The sequence below is a fragment of the Hemicordylus capensis genome, chromosome 11 (genome assembly GCF_027244095.1).
Source record: "Hemicordylus capensis ecotype Gifberg chromosome 11, rHemCap1.1.pri, whole genome shotgun sequence".
NCBI classification, from domain to species: Eukaryota; Metazoa; Chordata; class Lepidosauria; order Squamata; family Cordylidae; genus Hemicordylus; species Hemicordylus capensis.
In genome coordinates this window covers 22,968,895-22,996,451 of record NC_069667.1, presented here as the reverse complement: position 1 = coordinate 22,996,451, position 27,557 = coordinate 22,968,895, and the positions used below count along the sequence as shown (strand labels likewise).

The following is a 27,557-nucleotide window of genomic DNA, read 5'->3' as shown; positions in this document are numbered from 1 at the left end:
ATCAGAATGGCCTTCTCGGAATCGCTTCTTTCCACAAATCTCAGTTTTAAGTGAAAGAGAGAGAGAAAGAGAGATCCCATCTAGTATGGTCCTCATCCGGATGTGTGTTTTATGCTGCTAATAAGGTTTTAGGATGTTTGTGGAGTTTAAGGAAAATATAGACAACAATAACTTTGAATGCTTATCAAATGAAGGTCTTGACCTAACTTGTTTTTCCCCCATATCCTGTTGTAGCTGAGTTGATGGAAGTGTTTATCTTAGATCCTTACTCAGGGCTTGTCTTTGGTCTAAGTGCTGAGTGAGTTGTTCTATACCTCTGACTCACAGATGAAATTGAGTGGCTTTGGGATCTGGCTCTTAATAAGCATATAGAGCAATATGGCCCAAGTGAACTTTAACTCAGCCGAGCTGTTAAAAAACCCACTTTTGATCTTAGCTTGGTTTAATTATACAGGCCGTTTTGGGTAGATCGGACCGAATATGTCCGTTGCGGTGTGGGGGGAAAGGTAAAGCTGTTTTGAGAATGCAAACTTTTTGTCAGTCCTAAGAGGAACTGAAACTTGTTTGATTCTTGCTCCACTGCTGCCATAAAAATATGCAGTTAACAAAGGCCCCATTAATTACTTTTCCTTGTGTAGCATTGGCTACTCTTTTTTCTTGGGCTGTCTTCCCTTTGTATGTATCAGTCTCAGAGAAAGACTTTGGTACTATTCTCTCATCTGGTGACCCTAGCTTAGTTTTGAGCAGCCAAAACATTACAGTCATGCCAGTTTTCTTTCCATTTCCTCTTCCTATTACTCCATAGCAGGACTTTTTGTTGTTGTTTAAGTCATCCGGTCCTAGGGTTACTTCATAGGAATCTGTGGCTTTACTGGTGTGGAAATAGCTGACCTTTTCTATTGGAATGATGGACCCAAGTTAACACTGGACAGGAAGTGACCTGATATGTTGCAAAGAAATTTGGCAGACGCATCTGCCTTGCTCTTGAGCACACTAAATATAGAAAGTGAATAATTTAAAAATAAAAACAAGTAGTTCTGTAAAGAACTAATCTGCCTACTTTCCTTTCACGACCCCTATAACTGGACTAAATTTGGTCCAAATCAGTCAGGCAGTTCACAAGTTAGCCCACTTGTGCCTCAAATGTTTACATGCCCACCATCTTGAATTGGGGTGGATGACATCACAAACTATACCACTGAGGTGTCCCTACAGCTGTACCCAATTTGGTTCAAATTGGTCCAGGCATTGCAAAGTTGATGGTGGGGACGCACGCTTGTGCGAGCACACTCTCTCTCTCCCTCCCTCCCCCCCCTCTCTCTATATATGTATATATTTATGTATCCCGAATGATCTCCTAAGCTTACTTTCCTTAAGGAAAATAGGCTAATAAACAAACACACTACCAAGTTAGACCATTGGTCCATCTAGCCCAGTATTGTCTAGTCCAGGGATTCTCAATGTTGGGTCCCCAGATGTTTTTGGGCTTCAACTCCCATAATCCCCAGTCCCAGTGGCCTTTGGTTGGGGATTATGGGAGTTGAAGTCCAAAAACATCTGGGGACCCAACGTTGAGAATTCCCGGTGTGGTCTAAATGGCAGCAGTTCTCTTAGGTCTCCGGCAAAGATTTTATTTATTTATCATATTTACAGATGTGGTCGTTGGCTGACTCTTGCTTTGAATTGTTTGGAGTAAAGAAACCAAGTCCTTCTCTAGATTAGACAACTTGACAGTTGAGTTCAGCCTTGTGGCCTGCCGCACAGAGGGAAGGCATAAGTAGTCTGCTTAGAAGAACTAGGTTTGCTATAGGAAATGGTGAGTCTTGTTCAAGGGTGTGGGTATGTTTCAGAGCAATTAGTACACCTGTATTTGCACCTGCCACTTACTCCAGAGTCTGGGATATTTTTTTTTAAATGTTTGTTTTGCTTATGGGCATCATGGCTCCATTCAACAGTAATTTAACAGATCTGTATCCTGCCTTTCCACTGTTCGGGTCTTCAAGGCAACTTTACAAACATGCTTGAACAAAGTTTTCTTTGGTCTCAGCAGTGGCAGGCTTCTGATGTTGATTTGTTTGTTGTTTTTCTGTGTAAACCACTTTGAGCCATTTTTGGAAGGGCGGTATAGAAATTGAATTAATAATAATGATGATGATGATGATTGATGATGTGCCGTCGGATCGGTGTCGACTCCTGGCGTCCACAGAGCCCTGTGGTTTTCTTTGGTAGAATCCAGGAGGGGTTGTCCATGGCCTCCTCCCGTGCAGTATGAGACTATGCCTTTCAGCACCTTCCTATATCACTGCTGCCCAATATAGGCGATTCCCGTATTCTGGGAAACACACCAGCAGGGATTCGAACCAACAACCTCCTACTCTCTAGCCAGGTTGCTTCTCCACTGCACCATTAGGCTTGTAGACATTTCATCCTCAATTAGATTTCTTTGCCCAGTACCCAGTGTCTGTGTTTAGAGGGCCAGTCTGGTGTTGTTGCCCTCTAGGATTACCCATCAGCATTACCTTGAAGGTAATGCTGATTACCCATCCAACCCCAGCACAGTATCTCCAGTGACTGTTGCTGGTGTCTGCCTTATGTTTCTTTTTAGACTGTGAGCCCTTTGGGGACAGGGAGCCATCTTACCTATGTATCCTTTATTTTCCTATGTAAACTGCTTTGAGACTTTGGTTGACGAGCAGTATATAAATATTCATAGTAGCAGTCCTGTTTTTATTGAATTCTTTTTATCATGGTGTTAACCACCTTGGGGCCCAGGTATATAAATCTAAATACATAAATGTATAGCTATCTCTGCCTCAGTGGTGGCGGCAAGGCAAAAAAAAACCAAACCCCTTCCCAGCTTAGCCCAGGAGTCAATAACCACATCCAGCTCAGGGATCAGGACTACCCTTCTCCTACAGTTCTTGGCACGGTCTTGATGACTGCCACCGTGGCTTCCTTGCCTGTACTCCTTGAAAGTGGGTCAAGGGGAACACGCCATTGAACCGTCAAATTGAGTTTTGCAATTTAGCCTCTTTAGGATGGGACTCTAATGCTCTGACTGGTTTCTCATTCACAGGTACAGGAGAGACCGTTGCCATCATGATCAGCTACTCCAAAGGCCAAGAAATCCTTCGCCGGATTGGTGAGGGCTTCCAAGTGAGGATGGTGATTGAAGTGGGGAAGAAACACGGATCATGGATAAATAACTACTCCATCTTCTTCGTTTCTGTCTCATTTTTCATCGTCACGGCAGCCACTGTTGGGTACTTCATATTCTATTCTGCCCGAAGGCTTAGACTGGCAAGAGCTCTGAACAGGAGACAGGTGAGTTCGTCTTTTAATGCATTCCCATGCAGCGCCTGTAGTGAGACACCTAGGTGCAGTCTCACTATGAGACGGGATGCTGGCCTGGATGGGCCTTGGGCCTGATCCAGCAGGGCTGTCCTTAGTTCCTTCCATTCTTATGACAGGCCAAAGATCTGGTGAGGAGAGCTGGTCTTCTGGTAGCAAGCATGAATTGTCCCCTTAGCTAAGCAGGGTCCACCATGATTGCATTTGAATGGGAGACGACATGTCAGCACTGTGAGAGATTTCCCTTAGGGGATGGAGCCACTCTGGGAATAGCATCTGAGGTTCCAAGTTCCCTCCCTGGCATCTCCAAGGCAGGGCTGAGAGAGACTCGACCGGCAACCTTGGAGAAGCTGCTGCCAGCCTGTGAAGACAATACTGAGCTAGATGGACCAATGGTCTGACTCAGTATATGGCAGGCTTCCTATGTTCCTATTACCAAGGTCAGGCATGCCCTCACCTCTTGTCTGTGGGTTCCTCAGAGGCATCAGGTGGGCCACTGTATGAAATGGGATGTTGGGCTGTTCTTAACCAATCTTGACCTATTCTTACATATATTGTGTTTCATGTTTTTCTTTATCTCAGCCAGTGTTCCCTTTAAGATGTGTGCGCTCTCGCAAGTTTTTTTGAAGTCCGCTCAGTTAATTTTCGATCCCGCTCAGGTTGAATCAGGAAGGCCCAACTCTGAACGCTTGTGTTCACACACTGCCTTGATCCTGCCATCCAGGACACAATTCACAACACACACAGACGGAAAAAAAATTAGAGAGAACACTGATCTCAACTAAAATCCTTTTTGCAAGAAAATAGTGATACTGTGTAATCAAGACTAAGGAGAAAGGAAAGAGGGAAACACAATCACAAAGAGATTCTTAATCACAAGCATAATATTGGAACAGTGTGTAAACTTAAATGTTAAAACTCCTAAGGATAGCCTGTAGTTCTTCAAAGCACAAACAATTAAAGTTGGACCAACTAGATTCGGCATCTGCTATGTGCTGCAGCAGCAGTCTGGTAGTTCTTGCCCCAGGGTGGGGTGGGGTGGGGTGCCGTGGGAAGAGTGAAAAGAGCTAGAAATGTGGTAGTGTCCACAGAAGGTTGGACCTAAACCAGGACGTCGTGTCTCCAAAGCTTTGCTTTCAAAGCGAGCACAGTATCCCTGTAGTGCTGTTCAGCTTCAGCCCTCCTGTAGATTTTGGTCTACAACTCCCATAATAGGGACATAGGAAGCTGCCATATACTGAGTCAGACCCTTGGTCCATCTAGCTCAGTATTGTCTACCCAGACTGGCAGCGGCTTCTCCCAGGTTGCAGGCAGGAATCTCTCTCAGCCCTATCTTGGAGATGCTGCCAGGGAGGGAACCTGGAACCCAGATGCTTTTCCAAGAGCGGCTCCATCCCCTAAGGGGAATATCTTACAGTGCTCATACTTCTAGTCTCCTATTCAAATGCAACCAGGGCGGACCCTGCTTAGCTAAGGGGACAAGTCATGCTTGCTACCACAAGACCAGCTCTCCTCCCATGCAGGTGCAGTTCCCAGAGCGGCCCCATCCCCGAAGGGCCATTTGTCTGGCCTTTTCCTGGTTTGTCTAGGAACATAGGAAGCTGCCCGAGTCAGACCACTGGTCCATCTAGCTCAGTATTGTCTACCCAGTCTGGCAGCGGCTTCTCCAAGGTTGCAGGCAGGAGTCTCTGGAGATGCCAGGGAGGGAGCATGCAGGTGCTCTTTCCAAAGTGGCCCCATCCCTGAAAGGGAATATTTTCCAGTGCTCACATGTAGTCTCCCACTCAAATACAGACCCTGCTTAGCAAAGGGGACGACTCATGCTTGCTACCACAACCATTCCTCAGTGTGGATAAGTTGGCCAAATAGGAATGTTTGAGTCCCCCAACTTGTTCAGCCTCGGTGGGGATTCTCTCTCTCTTCTCTGCACGGATGTGTGTCTGTTCTGGGCATTCCGATCTTGAGCCGTGTGTTGGAGACCGGCCCTGGTCTCAGTGGCACTAGCAGAAGAGTGCAGGTATTGGGGATGCCACAGCATTATCACTGGTGAGCAACCAGAGGCCCTGTTCCAGTGAACGTGGATAGGGACGGGGCCAGTCTAGCCTCCCAGGGCTTTGTGTCCTGGGGGTATTGGCTTGCCTTGCTCATTAAGTTAAGAGGCTTGTGGGCTGGTGATGCAGGCAATGCTCAATGCATCTGTTGACGTCTGCAATTCCCAGGCTCGGTTTGCTCATACAAGAAACCGGGAGGCAGTCATCTGCAAGCAGTTTCTGCCTCGGCCATAAAGATTGTAGCAACGTTCTAGGTTAACCAACCCTGCAGAAATGTGTTAAAGTTCACTTTAATTGCAGCCCAAGCTTTAACGCAGCAGTTTTGTCTCCTCTCTTATTCAGGGGGTCAGTGTGCAACCTCCCAAGTTGAGGGTCCCTGATTTGGTCCAGCCTTCAACTCCATTAACCTTGCATCGAGTAAGGCTGTTGGTGGAGACCAGCTTCTCTTTGGATTTTAGTACAGGGAAGCTCTGTAGCCTCTGCGTAGACATGTATGGGGCCTCTGGCCCCGTGTTAAGAATATACAGGGAATAAAATCCAAGATAAGGGCATTCACTGTGCAAACATCATGTAATGGGGTGAGTTTGTCGTTTGCCAGATGCAGTGTTTCTTAAGCAGTGAGTAACCTTGAATACTCCAAACTGTAAAGGTTAGTTAACTCAGTTATGTGGTGTTTACACACTGAGTGCCGTTGTCTTGGATTTTGAAAATGCAGGCAGGGAATTGCTAATTAGTCAAGTCTCCCTGGAACTACTTATCACCCATGCAAAGCTCCGAAAGCTGTTTAGATACAATACACAAACTGCCTTTTAGGTTCTCAACTCTGTTTTGTTTCTAATGCATTAAAATGATCAATTACTACTGTAGCAAACTCTCTCATAAAGAAAAGGGGATTCTTTGGCCAGTGTGACTGGTTGCACTCGGTGTCGGGTCTGGCTAGTCTGCACTTAGGCTTCTAAATAGCCAATAGCCTGTGGCACGCAAGAATTGCCTCCGGGCAACTGGGCATGGGGACTTCTTGAAACGTTGATTCTTTGGGCCATCACTATCTTGTATGAAGATGACCTAGTAACTTTCATGGACCGTTTTGCAAAGCTGAACTACCTGAAGTTCTCCTGTTACCAGAGGAAGAGTTTAGCTATGCAAATATTTACAGTAAGGATGAGGGAATTGATAAGGCTAGTCGGTTTCTAAGAATGATTTGCATAACTGTTGGACAAAACAAGTCCACTTGGGCAACAAAAAGTACAATGGGTATGAAGTGACCTGAATCCCAGCTTCCGAACTCCCTGGTCTCTCGGCCTAATGCCAGTTAAGTCGGAATTATGGAAATGCACAGTTCAGCTGGTCCCATTTTGGCATTTTTCCGTATATCCACACCCCCCGGTACTTGGTGCTAGATGTTGCTGCAGTTCCTGTAGCACTGTCTGTTTTGCCCAACCTAACATTATAGTAATGATAAGCTGAGGGAGAAGGAAATGCTTATTTTGTACTTCCCCCCCCTGCATTTCCTGTCTAGACAGCTTTGTATTCTCCCCTGTAGTAATTAAGTTCCCCTCTCAAGCATGTCATTCATACAAGAAGGGACATTCTGGGGTTGTAAGCTGAAACCACAAGGGGGCTGGCAGACTTAATTAGCACTGCTCAGAGTTCCTGATTTGGGGGCAGAGAGAAGAGGGTACACCTTGTGACCAAGTTTTGAATAGATCCGTTCTAGCTGGAAATCACATTGTTACAGAAGCTAGGGACACAGATCACTGGTCCATCTAGGTCAGTTTTGTCTACACAATACAGGCAGCGGCCTCTCCAAGGTTATAGGCAGGAGTCTTTCTCAGCCCTAAGTTGGAGATGCCAGGGACAGAAATTGGAACCTTCTGCATGCAAGCAGGCAGGTGTTCTTCCTAGAGCAGCCCCATCCCCTAAGGGGAAGATCTTCCAGTGCTCACACATGTAGTCTCCCATCCAAATGCAAACTGGGGCAGACCCTGCTTAGCAAAGGGACCCATTCATGCTTGCTACTACAAGACTAGCTCTCCTCCCATAAAACGGATCCTCTGCCACGGAGTTACAGCCCCGTCCCCGAAGGTAGCATACAATTGCATTCTAACTCGGCGAAGCTGATTTTTAGCTATGTAGGTCCAAAGCTGTGCTTCAAGGGCTGCAGATGACTACCCTGAAGTTCTTGGTGTGTTTTTGCCAGGGGCTGCTTCTGTAAAAGAGAATTTCTCCTGGGCCCACACCCCAAACCATAGGAGCAAAATCTGAGTTCCATATCTGCACATTCCTTCATGCTGTATGGGTTTGACTCCCTTTTGAGACTTAGTCGTGCATCTTCCGCTACAGGCATCCAGCCAGATCAGGTTCCTCCAGTCCATAATTACAGCCTTTTTCTTGTCTCTCTCCCCCACCCACCCCATTCGAGCTCAAATTTTTCTTGTGATGCGAAATGAATCTTGTTTGTGCAAAATGGATTCATGGTTGCTCATCAGTATTTATGGCCTCTTTGGATGTGAGTCTTCAAGGCTCATTATATCTATGGCAAGCAAATTTCAAAGTCAACGAGAGACTGTTTCTGTTCCTCTGCGTGCCACTTGAGGACTGCCTCTGTATAATGGAAGAGCCTCTTGTATAACCGCTTGAGCCGAACTTGACTGCAGCTATTTCTTCGAAGCAGTGAGGTATGCAGGTGGGTTTTTCCAGCCTTGTTCTTGCTAGCTGGCTTTCAGTGTTAGGACAGGAAACCTGCTAGCAAACACCACCTCCAGACTTTGGAAATTCGTGCCTTCTACAAGAATATGTTTTGGGCTAGCATTCTGATCTTGAATTTGTGGGTGCTGCTGTCAGAGTCTGTGCTATCCCTCAGGCAGATGGCATCTTGTTCTTTAGACAGTCAAAAGTGGGACACGAGAACCATTGTGGCCGGTGTTCGATACCCGCAAGACGGGTTTTGTGGGGGTTTTGTACTAGTACACCGCAAAACCGGTTTGACCAGAGATGATGGTGAGGGAAGAGAAAAGTGTGTGTGGAACAGTGGTTTTACCATTCCACTTTCAGCTCGTTAAAAAAGTACACGTGCTCTCTAGCCTTTCTTCCTTCAAGGCATTTCAAAAGGTCTTAATTGTTGTCATTCCTAAAGTGCCTGTCGTGTATGTAACTGAAGGGTAGACGTGTGTGTCAGTGAACAAAACGGGGGCAGTTGAAAGGGAAGCCTTTTTAATATGATGAGCCTTTATTTGCAAAAGTGAACTGCATTTCTTTTACATATAACATATTTGTTTTTTGATATATTCACATATGTGTGTTATATGTTGTATATGTTAGCAACCCCTGCTTAACTGAGCAAAGAGGCATCTTTTTAAAGTGGCGATTCTCTTTATTTAGCAAGGGGAGAAAAACTGGCCCTCTCCACCCCCAGCACAGCATCCCTTAGGAACATAGGAAGCTGCCATATACTGAGTCAGACCCTTGGTCTATCTAGCTTAGTATTGTCTTCACAGACTGGCAGCGGCTTCTCCCAGGTTGCAGGCAGGAATCTCTCTCAGCTCTGTCTTGGAGATGCTGCCAGGGAGGGAACTTGGAACCTAGATGCTCTTCCCAGAGCGGCTCCATCCCGAGGGGAATATCTTGCAGTGCTCACACTTCTAGTCTCCCATTCATATGCAACCAGGGTGGACCCTGCTTAGCTAAGGGGACAAGTCATGCTTCCTACCACAAGACCAGCTCTCCTCTCCTTCAGTGGCTGTTGCTGGTGTCTATCTTGTGTTTCTTTTTTAGATTGTGAGCCCTTTGGGGACAGGAAGTCACTTTATTTGTTTGTTTTGTTTGTTTAGATATTTATATCTATGTGTAAACCGCTTTGGGAACTTTTTTGGAATGCGGTAAATAAATATTTGTGTTATATATATATGAGAGAGAGCAATGTAGCTCTGGAGAGTCCTGGGACATCCATATTAGTGAAATGTCAATTAACCTTAAGTGGCGCAGTAGGGAAATGCTTGACTAACAAGCGGAAGGTTGCTGGTTCGAATCCCCGCTGGTACTATATCAGGCAGCGGCGATCTAGGAAGATGCTGGAAGGCATTATCTCAGCCTGCACAGGAGGAGGCCATGGGAAACCCCGCCTGTATTCTACCAAAGACAACCACAGGGCTCTGTGGGCGCCAGGAGTCAGAATCAACTTGATGGCACACTTTACCTTTAGTGGCACTAAAATAACCACCTAATGACGCAGCGGGGAAATGACTTGCCTAGTGAGCAAGAGGTTGCCGGTTTGAATCCCTCCTGGTATGTTTCCTAGACTATGGGAAACCCCTCTATCAGGCAGCAGCGATACAGGAAGATGCTGAAAGGCATCATCATCTCATACTGCAGGGGAGGAGGCAATGGTCAACCCCTCCTGTATTCTACCAAAGATAACCACAGAGCTCTGTGGGCTCCAGGAGTCGACACTGACTCGACGGCACAACTTTACCTTTAGTGGCACGATTACCTTTTAGGAAGTGTTATTTGATGTATGCAGGTTATATTTTGATATCAGTGCACAGCAAAGCAGGAAATGATGGTGTGACATCCAGTAAAAGAATGGTTAGTGTAGGTGTTGCTAGAACACGTTCCTGGCAGTTAGGCAGAGCAGACTCACTGGACCGATTGCTGCTTCAGTTGGTCAAGAAAAGTTCCTTCACTCACTTATGCTGGCTGCCGATCTGGGCTTGCTGAGAAGGGGAATGCTGTTCCTCCAACTTCCTTCCTGATGTTGTGACAGTTGCCTTTTATGGTGCCTGTATGGCTGGTACATAGGATCATAGGAAGCTGCCATATAGTGAGTCAGACCATTGGTCTATCTAGCTCAGTATTTGTCTTCACAGACGGGCAGTGGCTTCTCCAAGGTTGCAGGCAGGAGTCTCTCTCAGCCCGATCTTGGAGATGCTGCCAGGGAGGGAACTTGGAGCCTAGATGCTCTTCCCAGAGTGGCTCCATCCCTTGAGGGGAATCTCTTCCAGTGCTCACACATCAAGTCTCCCATTCACATGCAACCAGGGCAGACCCTGCTTAGCTATGGGGACAAGTCATGCTTGCTACCACAAGACCAGCTCTCCTCTTCTGGTAGTGTTCCAGTTGACAGCCTAGGCTGTGTGTATCAAATTCAAGCCAGTCCCTGAAATTCTGGAGCATTTATGTCTTTCCCAAACAGTAGAGAGAAGAATTGTGTGTCTGACTTGGTTTGATTGAGCTACAAGTTGGACTCATAAAACGCCGTTGAGACTTGCAATGTTGTGGTGATGAGCTGGTGGCTGAAAGAATGGGGCTTCCTCTTTAGGGCAACTCATGTGTGCATCCTGTCTGTACTCAGCTCGAGGCTAACACAAGGAGATAAGAGACCAAAGCAAGTATGTTTGGGAAATTTCACTAAAATGACCTTTAGTCTAAAATGTTAAACAAGCATGAACTGTTGAATAAACTTTGCAGGGTATGTTATAAACAGTAAATAAATACTCAGTTGCACTTGAGGTTCATGCACCAATTTTTCTTCTAGGCTGATCTAACAGTGGACACTTGTAAGCAGTTCTTCATCTGTTTTTTTTTTTTAAACAAAAGTCAATTCAATGTTAAAAGTAGTATAGCGGTTGGTGCTGGTCACTTTCTTTATGGGAGGACAAGTTCCATGCTGACCTAATGCTTCTCCCTATTACAGAGGCGGCTAAAAGCAGATGCCAAAAAAGCCATTGGACGCCTCCAGCTCCGCACGTTGAAACAGGGAGACAAGGTATTGTGAACAAGAATTCTCCTTGGTCTTCTAAGCATTTTTAAAATCCTGATGATGTTTCTTGTTTCTGTATCAGAAAATAACCCCATGCATTAATCCTCCCGTTCATAGTGCAGCAAAATAATATGGTACGAGGTCAGTTTTCAGGCCTCTTGGGGCTGCTCAACTTCAGCCCTCCTGCAGATGTTGGCCTACAGTTCCCTTAATCCATGGCTACAATTTCCCCTCTAAAACAGATTCCCAGATGTTGTTGACTCCCAGAATGTCCAGCTGCAATGGCTTTTGTTTGGGAATTGTGGGAGTTGTAATCGAACAACATAATTGATAATTGCAAACCGCCCTGAGCCATTTTGGAAGGGCGGTATAGAAATTGAATGAATAAATAATAGTAAACAAACAACATCTGGGTATCTCTGTTAGAGGGAACGCTGCCTGGCTATTGGCAACTGTAGCTGGGGATTTTGGGAATTGTAGCTGAAAAACCAACTGGGGGCCTAAGTTGAGCAGGTCAGCAGTGTAAACTCTTCTGCAGTAAGGAAATGCTTTTAGTAGCTATGGTTTATACATGTCAATGTAAAAAAGGCTGAATTATCTCCTTGCTTTAAAAAAAAGTTCACAGGTTACTCCATGGCATTTAGAATCCATTTAACTTTTTAATTTTTGTAAGGCTTTAAAATCAGAGTGAATTCAGTAAGAATATAAAACTGAAACCATAGCTTTGCCTAATGTTGCAAATACTGGGCTGGTTCAGATTTTGTGCAGAGCGAAGTTTAAATTTTGGCTTCATGCACTGTGAGCCTCAGGACTGTGTGTTTTCTCTCCTTTTGTGTGTAAGCCTTGAAAGAATTCTGTGTTTGCTTCTGGATAGGAACAAGTCTCGCTCGGATGTGATGTCTCAAGCCATCAATCCTGGCTTATTCGAATCGGAGGTTTTAAAATGAACCACACGCTGAACCCAGCTTCAAACTTAAGGTCCAGACTATGGTTTATTGCAGGATCTATGGTTAGAATAAGCCAGGATCGGTCGGTTCAGACATTACAACTGATTCTTGTTTCTATCCACAATCATAAGTAGAATGTTTCTGTGACTTGTGAATAAAAGGGTGCAGAACTGTGCAAAGCCAAAGTTTAATCTTGGCTCCATATGATTTCTGAACTGGTATGTTGTTGCAGATCATTCGGGCTTGCTGTTCACTAAACACTTTGGTTGTTACTTGTAATATCTCCCCCTCCTCCAGATTGTGTCCCCCACCCACCCACCCTTGTATTCACATCAGCCTTGTGTATAAAAAGCGGAATTTTGGGATCGTGCAAAGCTGTTAGTCCCAAACACTATCAAAGAAAGAGTATCAAATGAATTCGTCTTCATATTTGCTGCATGCTATCATTTAAACAATTATTTGTAATTATTGTAAACAAAATCTCTAACAAGGATAACCTTTCCCATGGTTTAGGAAACTGGTCCTGATGGAGATAGTTGTGCTGTGTGTATTGAAGTGTACAAACCAAATGATGTTGTGCGGATTTTAACATGCAAGTAAGTGAGATTTTCAGTTGCATGCACTCATATTAAAAGACTATGGTTGTTCACTTCCCCCAAAACTGCCCCAGTATCATGTGATGGAATGGAATGTTCATGAACTCAGAGGGCAGTTAACAATCAGGTGGGTAGAGGTAATGGTAGCGAGGAGGAGCGTTTGAACAAAAAAAAAATGCAGGAAATATCTCAAATCGAATACTCTCTCAAGATACTCACAAGCCCTTCTGCTTGAGGGGGAAAGGCGCCTAAAACTTCCATCATGCTCAAGTAATATATGCGCACCAGGGATATTTTGCAACATTTTGTTGTGGATCCATACCTGTAATATATAATTGCAGGCCGGGAGAAGAGTTGAGAAACCTGACTCTATTCCAAACCTAATTGAACAATTCACAATGTAGATTTGAAATTCACCTCAGACATTAGGTTCAGTTTAGAGCTGGATCGATGATTTAAAACTCTCTCTCTCTCTCTCTCTCTCTCTCTCTCTCTCTCTCTCTCTCTCTCTCTCTCTCCAACTCCTTAAGTCGTAATCTTTTAAAATGAAACTAAGGCCTATATTTGCAGCTGGCTTTGACCAGTTATTTTGCATCCCCAGCTGTATCACAGCCACACTTAGATGCAGCGCTAATGGTACAGACATCCATGGCCAAGTGCCTGTGTACTTGCTTTTGCAATTAGGAAGTGGTGGTTTATTTCATGACTGCAAGAACAGACAGCAGGTTTTCTTATATCAAAATAAGATGATGACCTTGAATGTTGTCTTAAGGTTAACGTCTTGGTTGCAAATCAGTAGGAGAAACCTTACTCCAGGTTCTCTTGTCACTGTCCGATAAGTTACTATTTGACTTGAATAAAACTTTCAATAAGGAAATGACTATATGCAGGAAAGAAGCGTTTAAGATGGACAGTGGACGGCACAGGACTGATCACTTGTTTCCTCATATGTTTGCTATAATTAGCAAACAGCCAGTCACTGGAGCCACTGATGTAACCTTGTAACTTCCAACCTTTGTGCTGGGACACACTACTGTACTATGGGAGAGAAGTGCCATCAGAAATAAAATACAAAAAATTAAATATTTTGTGAATCCCAAACCCCTTCTGTAAAAGGCCTGCACACTGCACAGCTCTACCTGATGAATGGCCAACCTGCAGGCAGAGCAGCTAGCATTGATGTGAGGTTGGATGGGAGAAACGGGCAGAGTTGGGCGGTCAGGAGCCAGAGAAAGCTCTGTCTCATTTAGCGCCCCCACCCCCAGCTCGTTAGGACAAGCTGCTGCTGCTGCTTAGACGGACATTGTGGAACGGGAGGGCTTCTTTGTATCCCCTTTATAAGAATACGATAAATATTTAGATACTGCTTTTCAGCAAAAGTTTCCCAAAGTGGTTTACATAGAAATAAATAAAGTAAATAAATAAAATGGCACCCAAAGGGCTTACAATCTAAAAAAGAAACCAAAGATAGACACCAGCAACAGCCACTGGAGGGATGCTGTGCTGGGGATGGATAGGGTCAGTTGCTCTCCCCCTGCTCATTAAAAAGAATCAGTACTTTTAAAAGGTGTCTCTTTGCTCAGTTAGCAGGAAGCTTCCCTAGAACAGAAACAGAGCTGCTGAGGATAGATAAAGATTTTATTAAGTAACTCTGTCTCTGAATATCCTAATCCAAGCACCACGGTTAAATTTCTAGGGGCCATGGCTCCCTGGCACCTGGGATTTGTCAAGCTGTGAGCTAGAAAGTAATTCACACTAACACACACAAACAAACCGCCAGCTCCTCTGAGGGTGGGGTAGTTCCTGCTCTTGCACTTTCTGAAAGTAAACCTTTTGGGATGCAGGTGTGCCTCGAAAACCAGGAGTTTGGAAAACACCAGTTCACTCTTTCGATAAGCCACTTCCAGCACACTGTAACTGGAGGCAAAGTGCATTGCTTGCCCCTCATGTCCTACACAGATTTAGGGTGATTTGTGACTCCCTTTAATCTCGTGAATGGTGCATCCTCATGACCTAGAGACGGCAGCTTTTTAACAGATAGCTGTTTGTGTGTGGTGTGGTATATTTGTGAGGAGAAACAGTGTGTGGTGACCACCATTTTTTAATTTCAAAGACTAGTGTGCTATCTCTGAGAAAATTTCAGTTCCTCTTTTAACCTAAATCTTTGCAAAGATGATCTGTCAGTGTCTTTGCGTCTATGTTTAGGACCTTCCAGTTATTGCTACCCTCTGAGTCATTCTCATTTGGCTAATTTTGTGCCCAAAGAGGTCTTAGAACCCCAAACTGGAAACTTAGTAACTTCTCCAAAAGAACTTATTTGCCACACATTTACAGACTTTCAGCTCATCCCTTGAAATTTAAAGACCACTTCCCATATTCAGGGTCCCTGCTTGCAGGGTTTTGAAAAATGGCCATAGCCTTGCATTCCTAACATGTGGATGGCCAGATATGAACCTCTGAAAGGTAGAGAAATGGTTCACGTGCTCTGATAGATGCAAGTCTGTGAGTCTGACCATTTGAAGACTACTGAAGATTGTCTTATGGGGCAGATTAACGGATAGACAAAGTAGGCACTTGCCTATGGCAGCAAAATTTGAGGGGCGTTTTTTAAAAAGATAAAAGGGGGCGCTTCCCCTCACACTCCCTGAAGCTGCCCCCAGAGAGGGGCAGCAAAAAGCTTAATCCACCCCTGGTCTTGTCTACTATTCTACACACTTATTTTACATGTAAAACATTTAAGCTGCTTCTCAGCTATTGCTGCCAAAGTGGTGTACAAGACACAGATGATAACTCGTAAGATCCCAGATTACTATCGAAACTAAAGCAGCCAGAAACAAACCTGTCTATCGAAGGTGCAGAGCAGGAAACACATACTGTCATAGAGCTGATTCCCAAAAGCAGATCGATATAAGATTATCAGTACCTGCTTCCAGAATGTCATAAGAGAGGGGACCAGGGAAAAATAACCTGCAGCAGAGAATTCAAGAGCTCTGGGCGGCAACCAGAAAAAAACTGAGGTTGGGAAACCGAGCAGGGAGACACAATGTGGTAGGCAGTTGTTGGCAGTTCCCAAATGGTGTGTTGGCCTACTTATCTCTGCTATATCTAGGTCTGGAGCAAGGAATGTTTGAAGGCTGCAGGGCTAATTGGTCTTGCCCAAGAGTTGAGCACACACCCAATTAAGATTCTCCGTACACTTAGTCCTTACTCCCTCCTGCAAACATTCTCCAGGACGCATTTGCACACGGTCCTCTTCCATCCTTGTGCTATATCTAGTTTAGCAACTCTTTATCTTCATGTGCTCACCTGTCCCCCTCAGATTCAATAAAGCTTACGTTTTTTCACCCTTTTACGTTGACCATATCGCCGCCAACAACAAAGGGTTTAAGTATGGTGTTCCCTGTAACAGGGATTCTCTGGTGTTGTTGACTACAGCTCCCATAATCCCCAGCCAAAGCCCATTGCAGCTGGGGATAATGGGAGGAGTTGTAGGCAACAGTATTTGGAAATGCCTGTTACAGGGAACATCATAAGTAATAGTTTGGTGTATAGGGTGGCTTTGAAGCTTAGGCTAATTGTCTTGAGTTCTGGGCACTGCTAAACAATGTCATTTACTTGTATAATTAGTATGCAGAGTTTGTGGGAATCTGCCGAGTTGCATTGGAAATAATTGTCTCTTTCCAGCCACCTCTTCCATAAGAGTTGCATTGATCCATGGCTGCTGGAACACAGGACCTGTCCCATGTGCAAATGTGACATCCTCAAGGCTCTGGGGATTGAGGTAAAATCTGAAATCTCTGCTATGAGTGATGCTTAAGTTCCAAAAATTGCCTGACTTCCTGTCACTTCCAGAACCAAGAGAGTAAATTCTAGGTTTGCAGTCAGCTGCTGTGATACGCCCAAAGTGGCATAATATTTCACCAGGGAGAGGAGGAGAGCAGTTCTACTGCTTACTAGAGAAAAAATGTGCCTGTCTGTCGTGGTCCTCTCTGCTGTTTCCAGAGCGACCTTCCGTGCTGAAGAACTGCATGCTAATGATTGGTCACCTCTCGTTTTGACCAAGCTATAGATAAAGCATCTACAGTACCCATATTCTCTTGGATTCCAACCCCTTTAAACTGGTGACACACCAGAGTTGATAAGGAGAGACTCCTCATGTAATGGACATTGGAACCTCTGAGCAGATTCGTAGAGGGAACCACCAGTTCTGGTTGAGCAGCCCTTATGGGGTCAGTTGTTCGAGTTGCACAGTGTTATGTCAGAACTGTTCCTCACTGCAGCCTCCCCTGGCATTTTAAAAGTTTGCAGCAGCAGATATTATAATCTTACGTTGCCACAATTTACAGTACAGCCCTGTGCAGGTTTACTTAGCAGCACTGTGGTTTAATAGGACTTGTTCTCAGAATAGTGTGCACTACAGGAGAACCCCATTATTCGCGGGGGTTCCATTTCACATGTGGGGGGGGTGGATAGCGAATCCGCAAATAACAGGACATTAAGACTATGGGAATCAGGGGTTAGGTTCCCATTAAAGTAAAACGTGCCGTCAAGTTGATTTTGACTCCTGGCGCCCACAAGAGCCCTGGGGTTTTCTTTGGTAGAATACAGGAGGGGTTTACCGTTGCCATCTCTCGCACAGTATATGAGAGGATGCCTTTCAGCATCTTCCCATATCGCTGCTGCCTGATATAGGTGTTCCCCATAGTCTGGGAACTATACCAGCGAGGATTCGAACCGGCAACCTTCTGCTTATTAGTCAAGCAAAACGGGCCAAATAAAGTGCCCTACTGTGGTCCAGTGCCCTTCACTTGTCCATAGATGCCCCCCGCAAGTAAACAAGTGGCTGAATATCAGCCCCAAATTGCATTTTTGGTGCCGCTTTCCCTTCAAAACGAACCATAAAATGGTTCCGATGCACAAAATGGCAGCTGCCAATGACCTCCTCTGTCATTCCCAGCTCCCTCCAATCTGCAGATTTAACCCCCTTTTTGCCATTTTTAAGATCGCTTGTACCAAGGTCGGGTGTCTGTTACCCAACTGCGGATATGCAGAACCGTGAGTGCTGGACCAGCGATTAATGAGGTCCTCCTGTTACAGACAGATTGGTCTATAAGCACCGCCGGAGGGAGGGTGGCTCACGGGGTTGCAGAACCAATGTGATTTTTACAATAGGCAACCCCCCCCCGTTTTCGAATTTGCTTGACACAGGTAGATATAGAAGACGGAGCAGAGTCTGTCCAAGCCACTGTGTCCAATGAAACCTCTAACATCCCTTCACTTACCGAGGAAGATAATCGTAGCGAGACGGCATCGTCTGGATATGCTTCTGTACAGGGAACTGATGAACCAGCTCCTGAGGAATCTGCTCCTTCAGAGAGTAAGTGTTGAGCTGGTCCTGCAAATTCCGCTAGTCCTTCTTGGCTCTGTAAAGGGCTAGCTTGCCACATGGGTATAGGCTTCATTGTTTTCTTACCAAACTTGTGTTTTGTTGGTCAATAGACGGTGATGATGATTCTGTCCCTCTCTTTTCCAATGAAGCCTGCCTGCCTGAATCTGCTGATATAACTTGGAATGAATGAAAACCATAGTGGTATCTGCTGCCACCTACTGAGCGTTCACAATGCGTGCCCTGACTTGTCCTCGGACTGCCTTGCCTCTCCACTAGGGAGTGCCCAAGTAACGTCTTAGATGCCTTTGAGCTCTTGTCTCCTTCAACCGAAGGCTCTGTCCACTTCACATGTGAGGATACCTGGGAGCAGTGTTAATTTTGCTGCACAAATAATGGAACTAAGGAGAACTAAAGGAAAGGTGAAATGTGCCGTCAAGTCGATCTCGACTCCTGGCGGGCACAAAGCCCTGTGATTTTCTTTGGTAGAATACAGGAGGGGTTTACCTACCATTGCCTCCTTCCGTGCAGTATGAGATGATACTTTTCAGCATCTTTCAGCATCAGTATCTGAAATTCAAAAATACTGGCCAGGCACAACAAACATGCCATATCTTCAAGATCCTCTTTCCCAAGGTGGAGGAGGACAAATTGTTACAAAGGAACAGGAGCACATCTCGCTGTTACCACCACACCACACAAGTATACATAAGCCCTCCTCAAGGGTTAGGGGTTGTAGGGCTACGCCAGTTACCGCATAAACAAGGAACCTTGTAGCACCTGAAAGGCCAATATTTGTTGTCGCTAATGCTACAATCAAGTTTGTCATGAAGGTGCCACGACACGTTTGTCGTTTTCGTTATATAGAAGTAAAGTAAAATGTAAAGTGTGCTGTCGAGTTGATTTTGACTCCTGGCGCCCACAGAGCCCTGTGGTTTTCTTTTGGTAGAATACAGGAGGGGTTTACCATTGCCTCCTCCCGCACAGTATGAGATGTTGCCTTTCAGCATCTTTCTGTATCGCTGCTGCCTGATATAGTACCAGTGGGGATTCAAACCGGCAACCTTCTGCTTGTTAGTCAAGCATTAAGGAGAACTGCTGTAGTGTTCCTAAGTGCTGAGAAAGCTTTACAGAGCTTCTCCTCAATTCCGAACACTGACTCCCTTTTACAAGACTCGCTTCTTGTATATTGCAGCGGAGCAAAAGTGGCTTTCCTGAAGGTCTGTGTTGAGATTTGAGCCAAGGATTCCCAGCTCATTCCCTCAATTTCTGTTCTACTCAAGCACTCTGCTATTAGATGGAGCTCTGGACCAGAAGCCTGATGAAGGAAACCTGATCAAAGCAGAGCCCGAATGCAATGCATCAGAAGAGAGTCAAGATCCGTTTAGTGTAACTTTCAGCTCCCTGGTCAAAATAATTTATGTAGACTTCTTAAAGTCTGGGATGAAGATGCAGCTACAGTGAAATACTTAATGGTCACTTGAGCCTTTTGTGACTCCTTTCTAAACTTGATTTCTATCCCTCCCCACTTCTAACAGGCGACAATCTCCGTCTTGTGAACAATGCATCCCAACCTCCAGCTGTAAATGTACTCCCGCATCTTGACAATCCAGGTTTTGAGGCAGATGAAGAACAAGCCCGTGCGGCAAAGTCCTAAACTGTTGCAACACAACTGCTGGCCACTTGGCCTACCAGCAATTCCAACGCCCAGAAGACTGATGTAACAGCAACGTTGCCTTGATGATCTTGCGAGGAAAATGACACAATTTAAGATTGCAATTACATGAAGTGCCCGTTAACTTCCTTCCTTGTGGAATTAGTTTTAGTGCTCTTCAAGCGCAGATGTTTCCGTGCGACCAAGGAAGAAAACATGTTAAAACCGAGCCATCTGAGTAAACCACTTTTTCATGCAGTAGAACTTCATTCAAAGTACAATGTATGTTTGTGTTCATCTTTATTTTTTTCCCTAAAGTCTTCTGGTTTTAAATTGTCCTAATTTAGATAGCTTTTTTGAGGTTTTGCTTTATGTAACCACTAAGGGTGTATTTCTTTTCAGCACTGGTCTAGGCTCATGTGTTTTTCTATAACCAACACAGTGGCCTTATTTTTAATGTAGCACCTGTGGCTGTGTTAAGCTGTTCTGACTAAACAGCAGCCGAAGCCACCTGTCAGGCAGACCCAGAATTTTTCGCACCTCGTTTCACCTGATTGGAGCAAGTTAAAACTTGGGGGAGAAAATGCACATTCCAAAAACAAGCTGTGCTTGAATGAAAAAAAAAATCAGATGTCTTTAATTTGCACATTTTGCAGGCAGGAAGAGTGATGTGAAGGAGTCTACCCTGTCTGGGTTACTGTGAACTGCTTTGCAGTTCCGATGGTGCAAACGCTGTTGCATAACCTAGGAATCTGTCCAGTTCTAGATATGGCTGCTTCCCGCTTTTTCAGGGGGCTGGAGATCTGTCACTCAAAGGGAACTTTTTTGCTGCTACTCTGAAGGAACAGTTGAATAAAGGATTCCCAAAGAATGCTGTTGATATTCAGAGCTCATAGTGTGAGGATATGGCTAAAATGGCAATTAATGGATGGGTAAATATTTTTCTAATAATGTGGGAGGTGGGGTTTCTGATTTGGGCATAAGAGTAAAACAAAGTTACCCTGCCATGAAGCCTGGAGCCTCACCCACCAAAGTGAACTACTACATCGAATAATGCACTTTATCTTTTGTTTGTGTCTTCTGTGGTTCTGATTCTCATTGCAGGTTCTAGCCCAAGTGTGGCCTCATGACAGCGATTATGTGTTTTTAACTTTTCCACTTGAATCTAACAGGAGAAAATGGTACATTTCCCCTCCCCCCTCATTATTGCATAGTTTGTGATAAAGTTGTAAATATTTGATTTCTAATTAAAAAAATGCAGTTGAATATGAAGTGTAAATAAAGCTATTCTAATGCTTGTCTAGGATGTTGACTTATTTTTGATAATAAAAGCAGTTGTGTATCAACTCACTTGTGTCTGCAGTCTGTCTCTTGTCAAACCGCGTTGTGATTTTGCACAACCCAGAAATAGTAAGATGCTTAAACTCTGTCCTGTTACCTTAAGATATGCATGAATATACTCACTCAAGACCATGTGCAAATGTTGTCCACACTTTGTGCAGGGATGGAGCTAGCTGCTACATTGGAAGTTGGTCAACAGGTGTTCTCATATGAAAACTGCTAGCCATGAATATTTATTTTAAAGAATCTTGAGTGTGAAAGGATTTTCTGTGTTTGTTTTAAACGAGCTTTGTGGAGCCCTTTAATGTACCTGTTGAAAAGGTAGGTGGCTGCACACACATAGCACTTGTAAGCTCTGTCTAAATTCCATGAGAGTTCTGTTTCCATTTAGAGATAGAGTATCATGCATGCTAAATCCTGGTCAATGGAAATAGGTGAAACTTTTGTGTGAATATGGCAAATGTTGGTTAAAAGGTGAGTGCGTGAAAGGGAAAATTAATATAAACATCTTGGAACATTTTCTACTATAATGCCCCATTATGGTCTCCGTAAGATCTGAAGGTATCTCACTACCGCATATGTCGGGTTTGGACTGCTAAAAAGAGCATTCTTGGAGACTCCCCACTTCGTTGTAGAATTCCCTTCCCCTGTAGACTCCCCAACGTTCTGGCCTGAGCACCTTTTAGAAGTATTGTAAGGTGCTTGGGGCTGGTTTTCAGGCCTTGCAAATTAAGTCAATGAACCGAGGGACTCTTAGTGAGCATGCAGTGTGATGGACACTTGGTCTGTGTTGCTATGATTTTATGCTTGTTATCCATCACAAGTTTGCAGGATGGAGTAAGTCCTATATCTAATAGGGATGTGCACAGAACCTCAGTGGGGTGGTTCGACACCAGCAGGGGTGCCACTTTAAGGGCAGGGGAGGGTGGATGCACTTACCCCTCCCACCAGCACTTGGTAAAAGCCTTCTTCAGCTGGAAGTGGCCAGAAGTATGGGTGCGCTACACACACCCATAGGAGGGATGAACTCCACAGAGTAAATTAAGGTGACTAATTTGCAGAACTTTGGCGGGTGCCCACTAAAATTGGCAGTGCAGTATTTAAGATTGCAGACGGGTGGGGAACAAATACGGCGGATATTTATATGCCACTTTTCAACAAAAGTTCTCAAAGATATGTAACTATTTACATAGATATAAATAAATGGCTCCCAGTCCCAAAAGGGCTCACAGTCTAAGAAAGAAACAAGATAGGCACCAGCATCTGCCACTGCAGGGATGTTGTGCTGGGGATGGAGAGGAGAGAAGCAATCAAGGCAGGCTGCCTCAATCTACTCCTCTGGCTTCTTGCCCCCAGGCCAAAACAGTTATATCTTCGGTTCTCCCTTGATGCTTCTTGGGGTCAATCATCAGTCCAATAATAATCCATTAGAGCACACCATTGCTGGGTATAGGTTTGTTGTTGTTTTTTATGTAGAATGGGTCCTGTGCACTTTAAGATTAACAAAGCTTTTGTTTGCTTAACATAAAGCAGCAGCAAACAAATATTTACATACTGCTTTTCAACAACAGTTTCCAAAGCAGTTTGCATAGGGAAATAATAAATAAGACAGATCCCTGTCCCCAAAAGGCTCACAATCTAAAAAGGAACATAAGATGGGCACCAGCAACAGTCACTGGCAGTACAGTGCTGGGGGTGGATAGGGCCAGTTCCTCTCCCCCTGTGAAATAAAGAGAATCACATTGAAAAGGTGCCTCTTTGCCTAGTTAGCAGACCAGAGAGAAGCAGAAAGGGTGTAACAGCAGAAAATTGTGAAAGTGTAGGTCAATTTCTTTATGCTGGTAAACATTATGTGAGGCTAGTTAAAAACAAACAACAAAAAACCATTCACACATCCTTGGTCAAATGCTCGAGTCTAGGGGTTCTCAGCCTTGGGTTCCCAGATTGTACTGGACTCCAACCCCCATCATCCCCAGTCACAATGGCTGGGGATCATGGGAGTTGTAATGCAACATCTGGAGACCCTAGTTTGAATGGGATCTTGAAAATCCCCTAGACTTTTGAATACTGGGCAATTGGGCAACTGAGAGGCCCATTTGCGTGGCCAGCCTCCCTGCGCGGATATTCTAGGCCTCGGATTTTTATTTTTACATTTATATCCCACTTTTCCTCCGAGAAGTTCAAAGCTGTGTGCATGGCTATGTTTATCCTCACAACCACCCTGTGAGGTAGGTTAGGCTGAGCGACACATGACTGGCCTGCAGTCACCCAGTGAGTTTCATGGCTGAATGGGGAACTGAACTCGGGTCTTCCTGGTCCTAATCCAACACTCTAACCACTACACTACGCTGCCAAACTATTCCAGGGCTCGGAGGAGGGCGGCCAAGTCTCCTGTCCTAGGCCAAGAATACTTAGGGCCAAGAGTACTGTCCTAGGCCAAGAATACTAAATAAACCCCTTTGGGGACAGCAGGGAACCATATTATTACTCTCCCCCCACCACCAGGTAAGCTGCGTTGAGAACTTTTGTTGCTGCTGTTGCCCAAAGCAGGATAACAGTCGCTGTTGCTGCCCACGCATGTCTGTCAAAGTGTGTGAGGGCCCATTACTGGAAGAGCAATAAAATATTCATTGCGAAAACCAAAGCAAAGCACAGCTGGAGCTTTTCCCACCGTGGCTTCCCCAGGGTGGGAAAGGCGCCACCTGCGGCGCTGAATCGCTTTTGGCGGGCCCTCCAGGCGCCCCGGAGGGGAAACCCCAAAGGGACCCCCAAAGAAGCCCCCCAGCCCGGCGGGCCACTGGAACGGACGAGCAAACAGGACTTTTTTCTGCAAACACCACAGGCAGGGAGGGATCCCCTGCTCTGGAGCTGTTGGGAGAGAGAAGCAGCAGCCAGCCAGCCAGCCAGGAAGGCTGGTGCGCGGTGCTTCTTGGGGCTTGTAGTGCGCCATCCGGGCGCGCGCTGGGGAGGGCCGTGGCGCGCGGGACTACAAGCCCCAGCAGGCTGCTAGCCAAGCCCGTCCTCAGGCGCTGCTTGCCCGCCCCCCCGGCGGAGCCTTGGCCGGCAGCTTGTGTACGTGGGAACCCAGGACGGGCTGCCAGGGACGTGGGAGGCGGCGGCGTTGGCGAGGGGCATGGTGGCCTGAGCGCAGCAAGAGCACCAGCCCCCAAAATGTGGCTCACGCCGGAGGAGGTGCTGCTGAAGAACGCGCTCAAGCTGTGGGCGCTGGAGCGCTCCAACGAGTACTTCGTGCTGCAGAGGCGGCGAGGCTATGGGGAGGAAGGCGGCGGCGGCGGGGGGCTGGCAGGTAAGGGGGCTGCAGGCGCCGCCGCCACCACCACCTCGGCTTCTCCTTCCCCAGCCCGGGTGCCGGTGCACGCGTGCAGGTGTGCGGCGGCGGGGGCGAGCGAGCGAGGAGGCTTGCCGGGCAGCTCGAGCCTGGCCTGCTGCCCCTGCCCACGGAGCACTTCGCTTCCTCGTCTCTAGTGGGGCTGCTGGAGGGCGGGGTGGGGGGCAGCCTGATGTTTCTGGAAAGCCCCCAAGCCTGGCATCGAGGCAGGCGCCCCCCCTTACCCCAGCCCACCCCCGCGCTTGTGGGCTCCCAGCGTCAGGTAGACGCTCCCTGCGCATGGAGGCTCCCTTCCCCGCCGCGAATGAGAACTTAAAAAGAGAGCCCTGTGTTGGCTCAGGCAGGCTTCAGGTGCGTCGTCTGCCCCAGCCTTCTTGGCTCTCCAAAGCGGGTATGCCAGCTGCAAGGCATGAAGGCGGCTCCTTCGCCGCTTCTGCTGCCCTTTGCTCTCGGCATCTGGCATTTGCGCCTGTTGTAGGGCTCCAACATCTGGTGATGAGGTGTATGTAGCACAGCCACAGTGAATTGTGGCTGGGATGATAAGAGCTGTGGTTGCCTACCCCTGGTATAATGTCTACCAGTGCTTGTCAGTGGCTTTGGAGTCATGGCCCACGTACATTGTTCATGCACAGTTTCCGGGACCAGCAGTTAGTTAGGGGGTTGCCCCCAGACCCACCCCCAGGCAGCCCCCAAAAGCAATTTTGGGCAGCTCTCCAGAGCTCATGTCCAGGCTGTTGGATAATGTTCGTTTCAAGCTGAAAGGTGAAGTGAAATGAACGTTATCCAGAAGTGAGGGCTATCTGGAAATGAGCTCCCAGTGGCCCCTGCCGGCCCCCAATTTTTTGGTGTGTGTGTGTGTGTGTGATTTTTATTAGTGATGCCTCACGGACCGGTACCCAGTGCTTCACAGACTGGCACCAGTCCACAGACCAGTGGTTGAGAAACACTGATATATACTATTTCCAAACAGGGAGATTTTGTTCCTAATGGTCATAGCTAAAGTCAGGGGTTCTCAAGCTGGGGGGGGGGGTGTCCCAGGGGACTACATCTCCCATCATCCACAGCCACAGCGGTTAAACAGGAGTTGCAATCTACCAAGTTCTGGGGACCCAAGTTTGAGAATACCTGGCTTATGCTTTCTTTTCTCTTCTTTTCCTTTTTTTTTTGGGTAGCTATGACAGTTAGGCTATTGTTGCTGGGTCTGATGGGAGTTGTAGCCCAACTCTAACCACATCTGGAGACCCAAGGTTGAGAACCCCTGGCATAAACCCTGCCTGCTCAAACTGTGCACTCCTAAGCACGTCTGTTCAGAAGCAAGTCTTGTGTTTTGTGAGAATTCATCCCGGCTAAGCATGTTTATCAGCCACCTAATGGTGCAGTGGGGAAATGACTTGACTAGCAAGCCAGAGGTTGCCAGTTTGAATCCCCGCTGGTCTGTTTCCCAGACTATGGGAAACACCTATATTGGACAGCAGCAATATAGGAAGGCATTATCTCATACTGCGCAGGAAGAGGCAATGGCAAACCTCTCCTGTATTCTACCAAAAGAAAAACACAGGGCTCTATGGTCTCCAGGAGTTGACAGCACACTTTACCTTTAAGTGTGTTTACGATTGCAGCCTAAAGGTCTGTCTAAACCAGTATCTTGTATCCAGTATTCAGACAGACACAGTATCTCACCAGGTGTCTCTCTGTCTGTTTCTGCTTCTGGGAAGTCCACAAGCAACACATGAAGGCAACATGCTTTTGAGGCCATACCTTTGTAACAGCGCGTCTGCTTTGCATGCAGAAGGTCCCAGATTTAGTCCCTGGCAGCATCTCCAGGTAGGGCTGAGAGAGACTCCTGCCTGAAACCTTGGAGAAGCCGCTGCCAGTCTGGGTAGACAATACTAAGCTAGATGGACCATACTGACTAGCTGCTGGCAACTAGCTACTGTATGTTCCTGACTACATCCTTGCATTTTATGCACCCAACATCTTGTACACAGGGTATTCTGCCTTTGAACATGGAGGTTCCATCAACTGTCACGTCTAAGAACCATTGATAGACCTATTCTCTATGAGTCTTACTAATCCTTTGATAGCTATCTGAGCTAATGGCCATCGATAAATGCATTCACACAGACATGGGCTGATCCTTTTAAAAAGTCGTCTAATTTAGCAACCATCGCCACTTCCTTTGGCAGTGAATTAAGTTAATTATGCATTGCATGAATCAGTGCTGTTTTTCCTCTGTTCTTGGTCTTGTACCTCCTGTGTCTCTACAGCAGGTTGATTTGCAAAAATAAGTCCGGGAAGCTTTTCTTAGTGGGAGATAAGAATGTGATCACCTACTGAGGTTACCAGGTCTTGGTGCTGTTAAAGGTATAGGAGCATTTAACTGATGCAGGATGCATAACTGCTAAACCAAGGTCTCCCAGTTTTGTGTCTCCAGTTGGTTGGACTACGACTCTCGTCATCCCCAGCCAAAGGCTATTGGGGCCGGGATGATGGGATTTGTAGTCCAGCAACACCTGAAGCCCTGTGTTAAATCATGGAATTCTCTGCCACAAGATGTGGTGACAGCAGCCGACAACCTGGACGGCTTTAAGAGGGGTTTGGATAACTTCATGGAGGAGAGGTCTATCAATGGCTACTAGTTGCAGGGCTATAGGCCACCTCCAGCCTCAGAGGCAGGATGCCTCTGAGTACCAGTTGCAGGGGAGTAACAGCAGGAGAGAGGACATGCCCTCAACTCCTGCCTGTGGCTTCCAGCGGCATCTGGTGGGCCACTGTGTGAAACAGGATGCTGGACTAGATGTACCTTCGGCCTGCTCTCCTGCAGGGCTGTTCGTATGTTCTTACGTTATCATTGGCAAACTTATAGATGAAGGAACTCTGTCGAACACTGAGCGTGCTATCATTTTCTGTGTGTGACTCCTGAGACAAATTGACAACTGGCCTTTAAGGTAATAGCCTTTCCCTGCTGTTTGGTCCCAGAATTCAGTGGGTTGCCACTTTCCCGCTCTTCTGTATCTCAGAGTTGCATGATAGCCTGCCGTGCACAGCTGAAGCTTTGCTCAGTTTTACATCTCCATACCAGGAGAGGTCCATTTGTTTGCATTTTTCCTGCCTTGCTGCTTTG

General features: G+C 46.1%; 2 protein-coding genes across 2 annotated transcripts in view; both read left to right on the top strand.

Annotated features, from left to right (window-relative positions):
- Positions 1 to 21,093, top strand: part of RNF128 (ring finger protein 128) — a 34,954-nt gene extending 13,861 nt beyond the window's left edge. Inside the window, exons 2-7 of the mRNA XM_053274422.1 lie at positions 3,077 to 3,324; positions 11,095 to 11,166; positions 12,621 to 12,703; positions 16,388 to 16,484; positions 17,912 to 18,080; positions 19,628 to 21,093. Of these exons, the coding sequence (XP_053130397.1) occupies positions 3,077 to 3,324; positions 11,095 to 11,166; positions 12,621 to 12,703; positions 16,388 to 16,484; positions 17,912 to 18,080; positions 19,628 to 19,746 (788 nt within the window). The 3' untranslated portion in view covers positions 19,747 to 21,093. The remainder of the gene's footprint in view (positions 1 to 3,076; positions 3,325 to 11,094; positions 11,167 to 12,620; positions 12,704 to 16,387; positions 16,485 to 17,911; positions 18,081 to 19,627) is intronic.
- Positions 21,094 to 24,040: 2,947 nt separating this feature from the next.
- The window catches only part of TBC1D8B (TBC1 domain family member 8B), a 46,373-nt gene continuing 42,856 nt past the window's right edge, over positions 24,041 to 27,557 (top strand). The window contains exon 1 of the mRNA XM_053273579.1: positions 24,041 to 24,391. Coding sequence (XP_053129554.1) covers positions 24,256 to 24,391 — 136 coding nt within the window. The 5' untranslated portion in view covers positions 24,041 to 24,255. The remainder of the gene's footprint in view (positions 24,392 to 27,557) is intronic.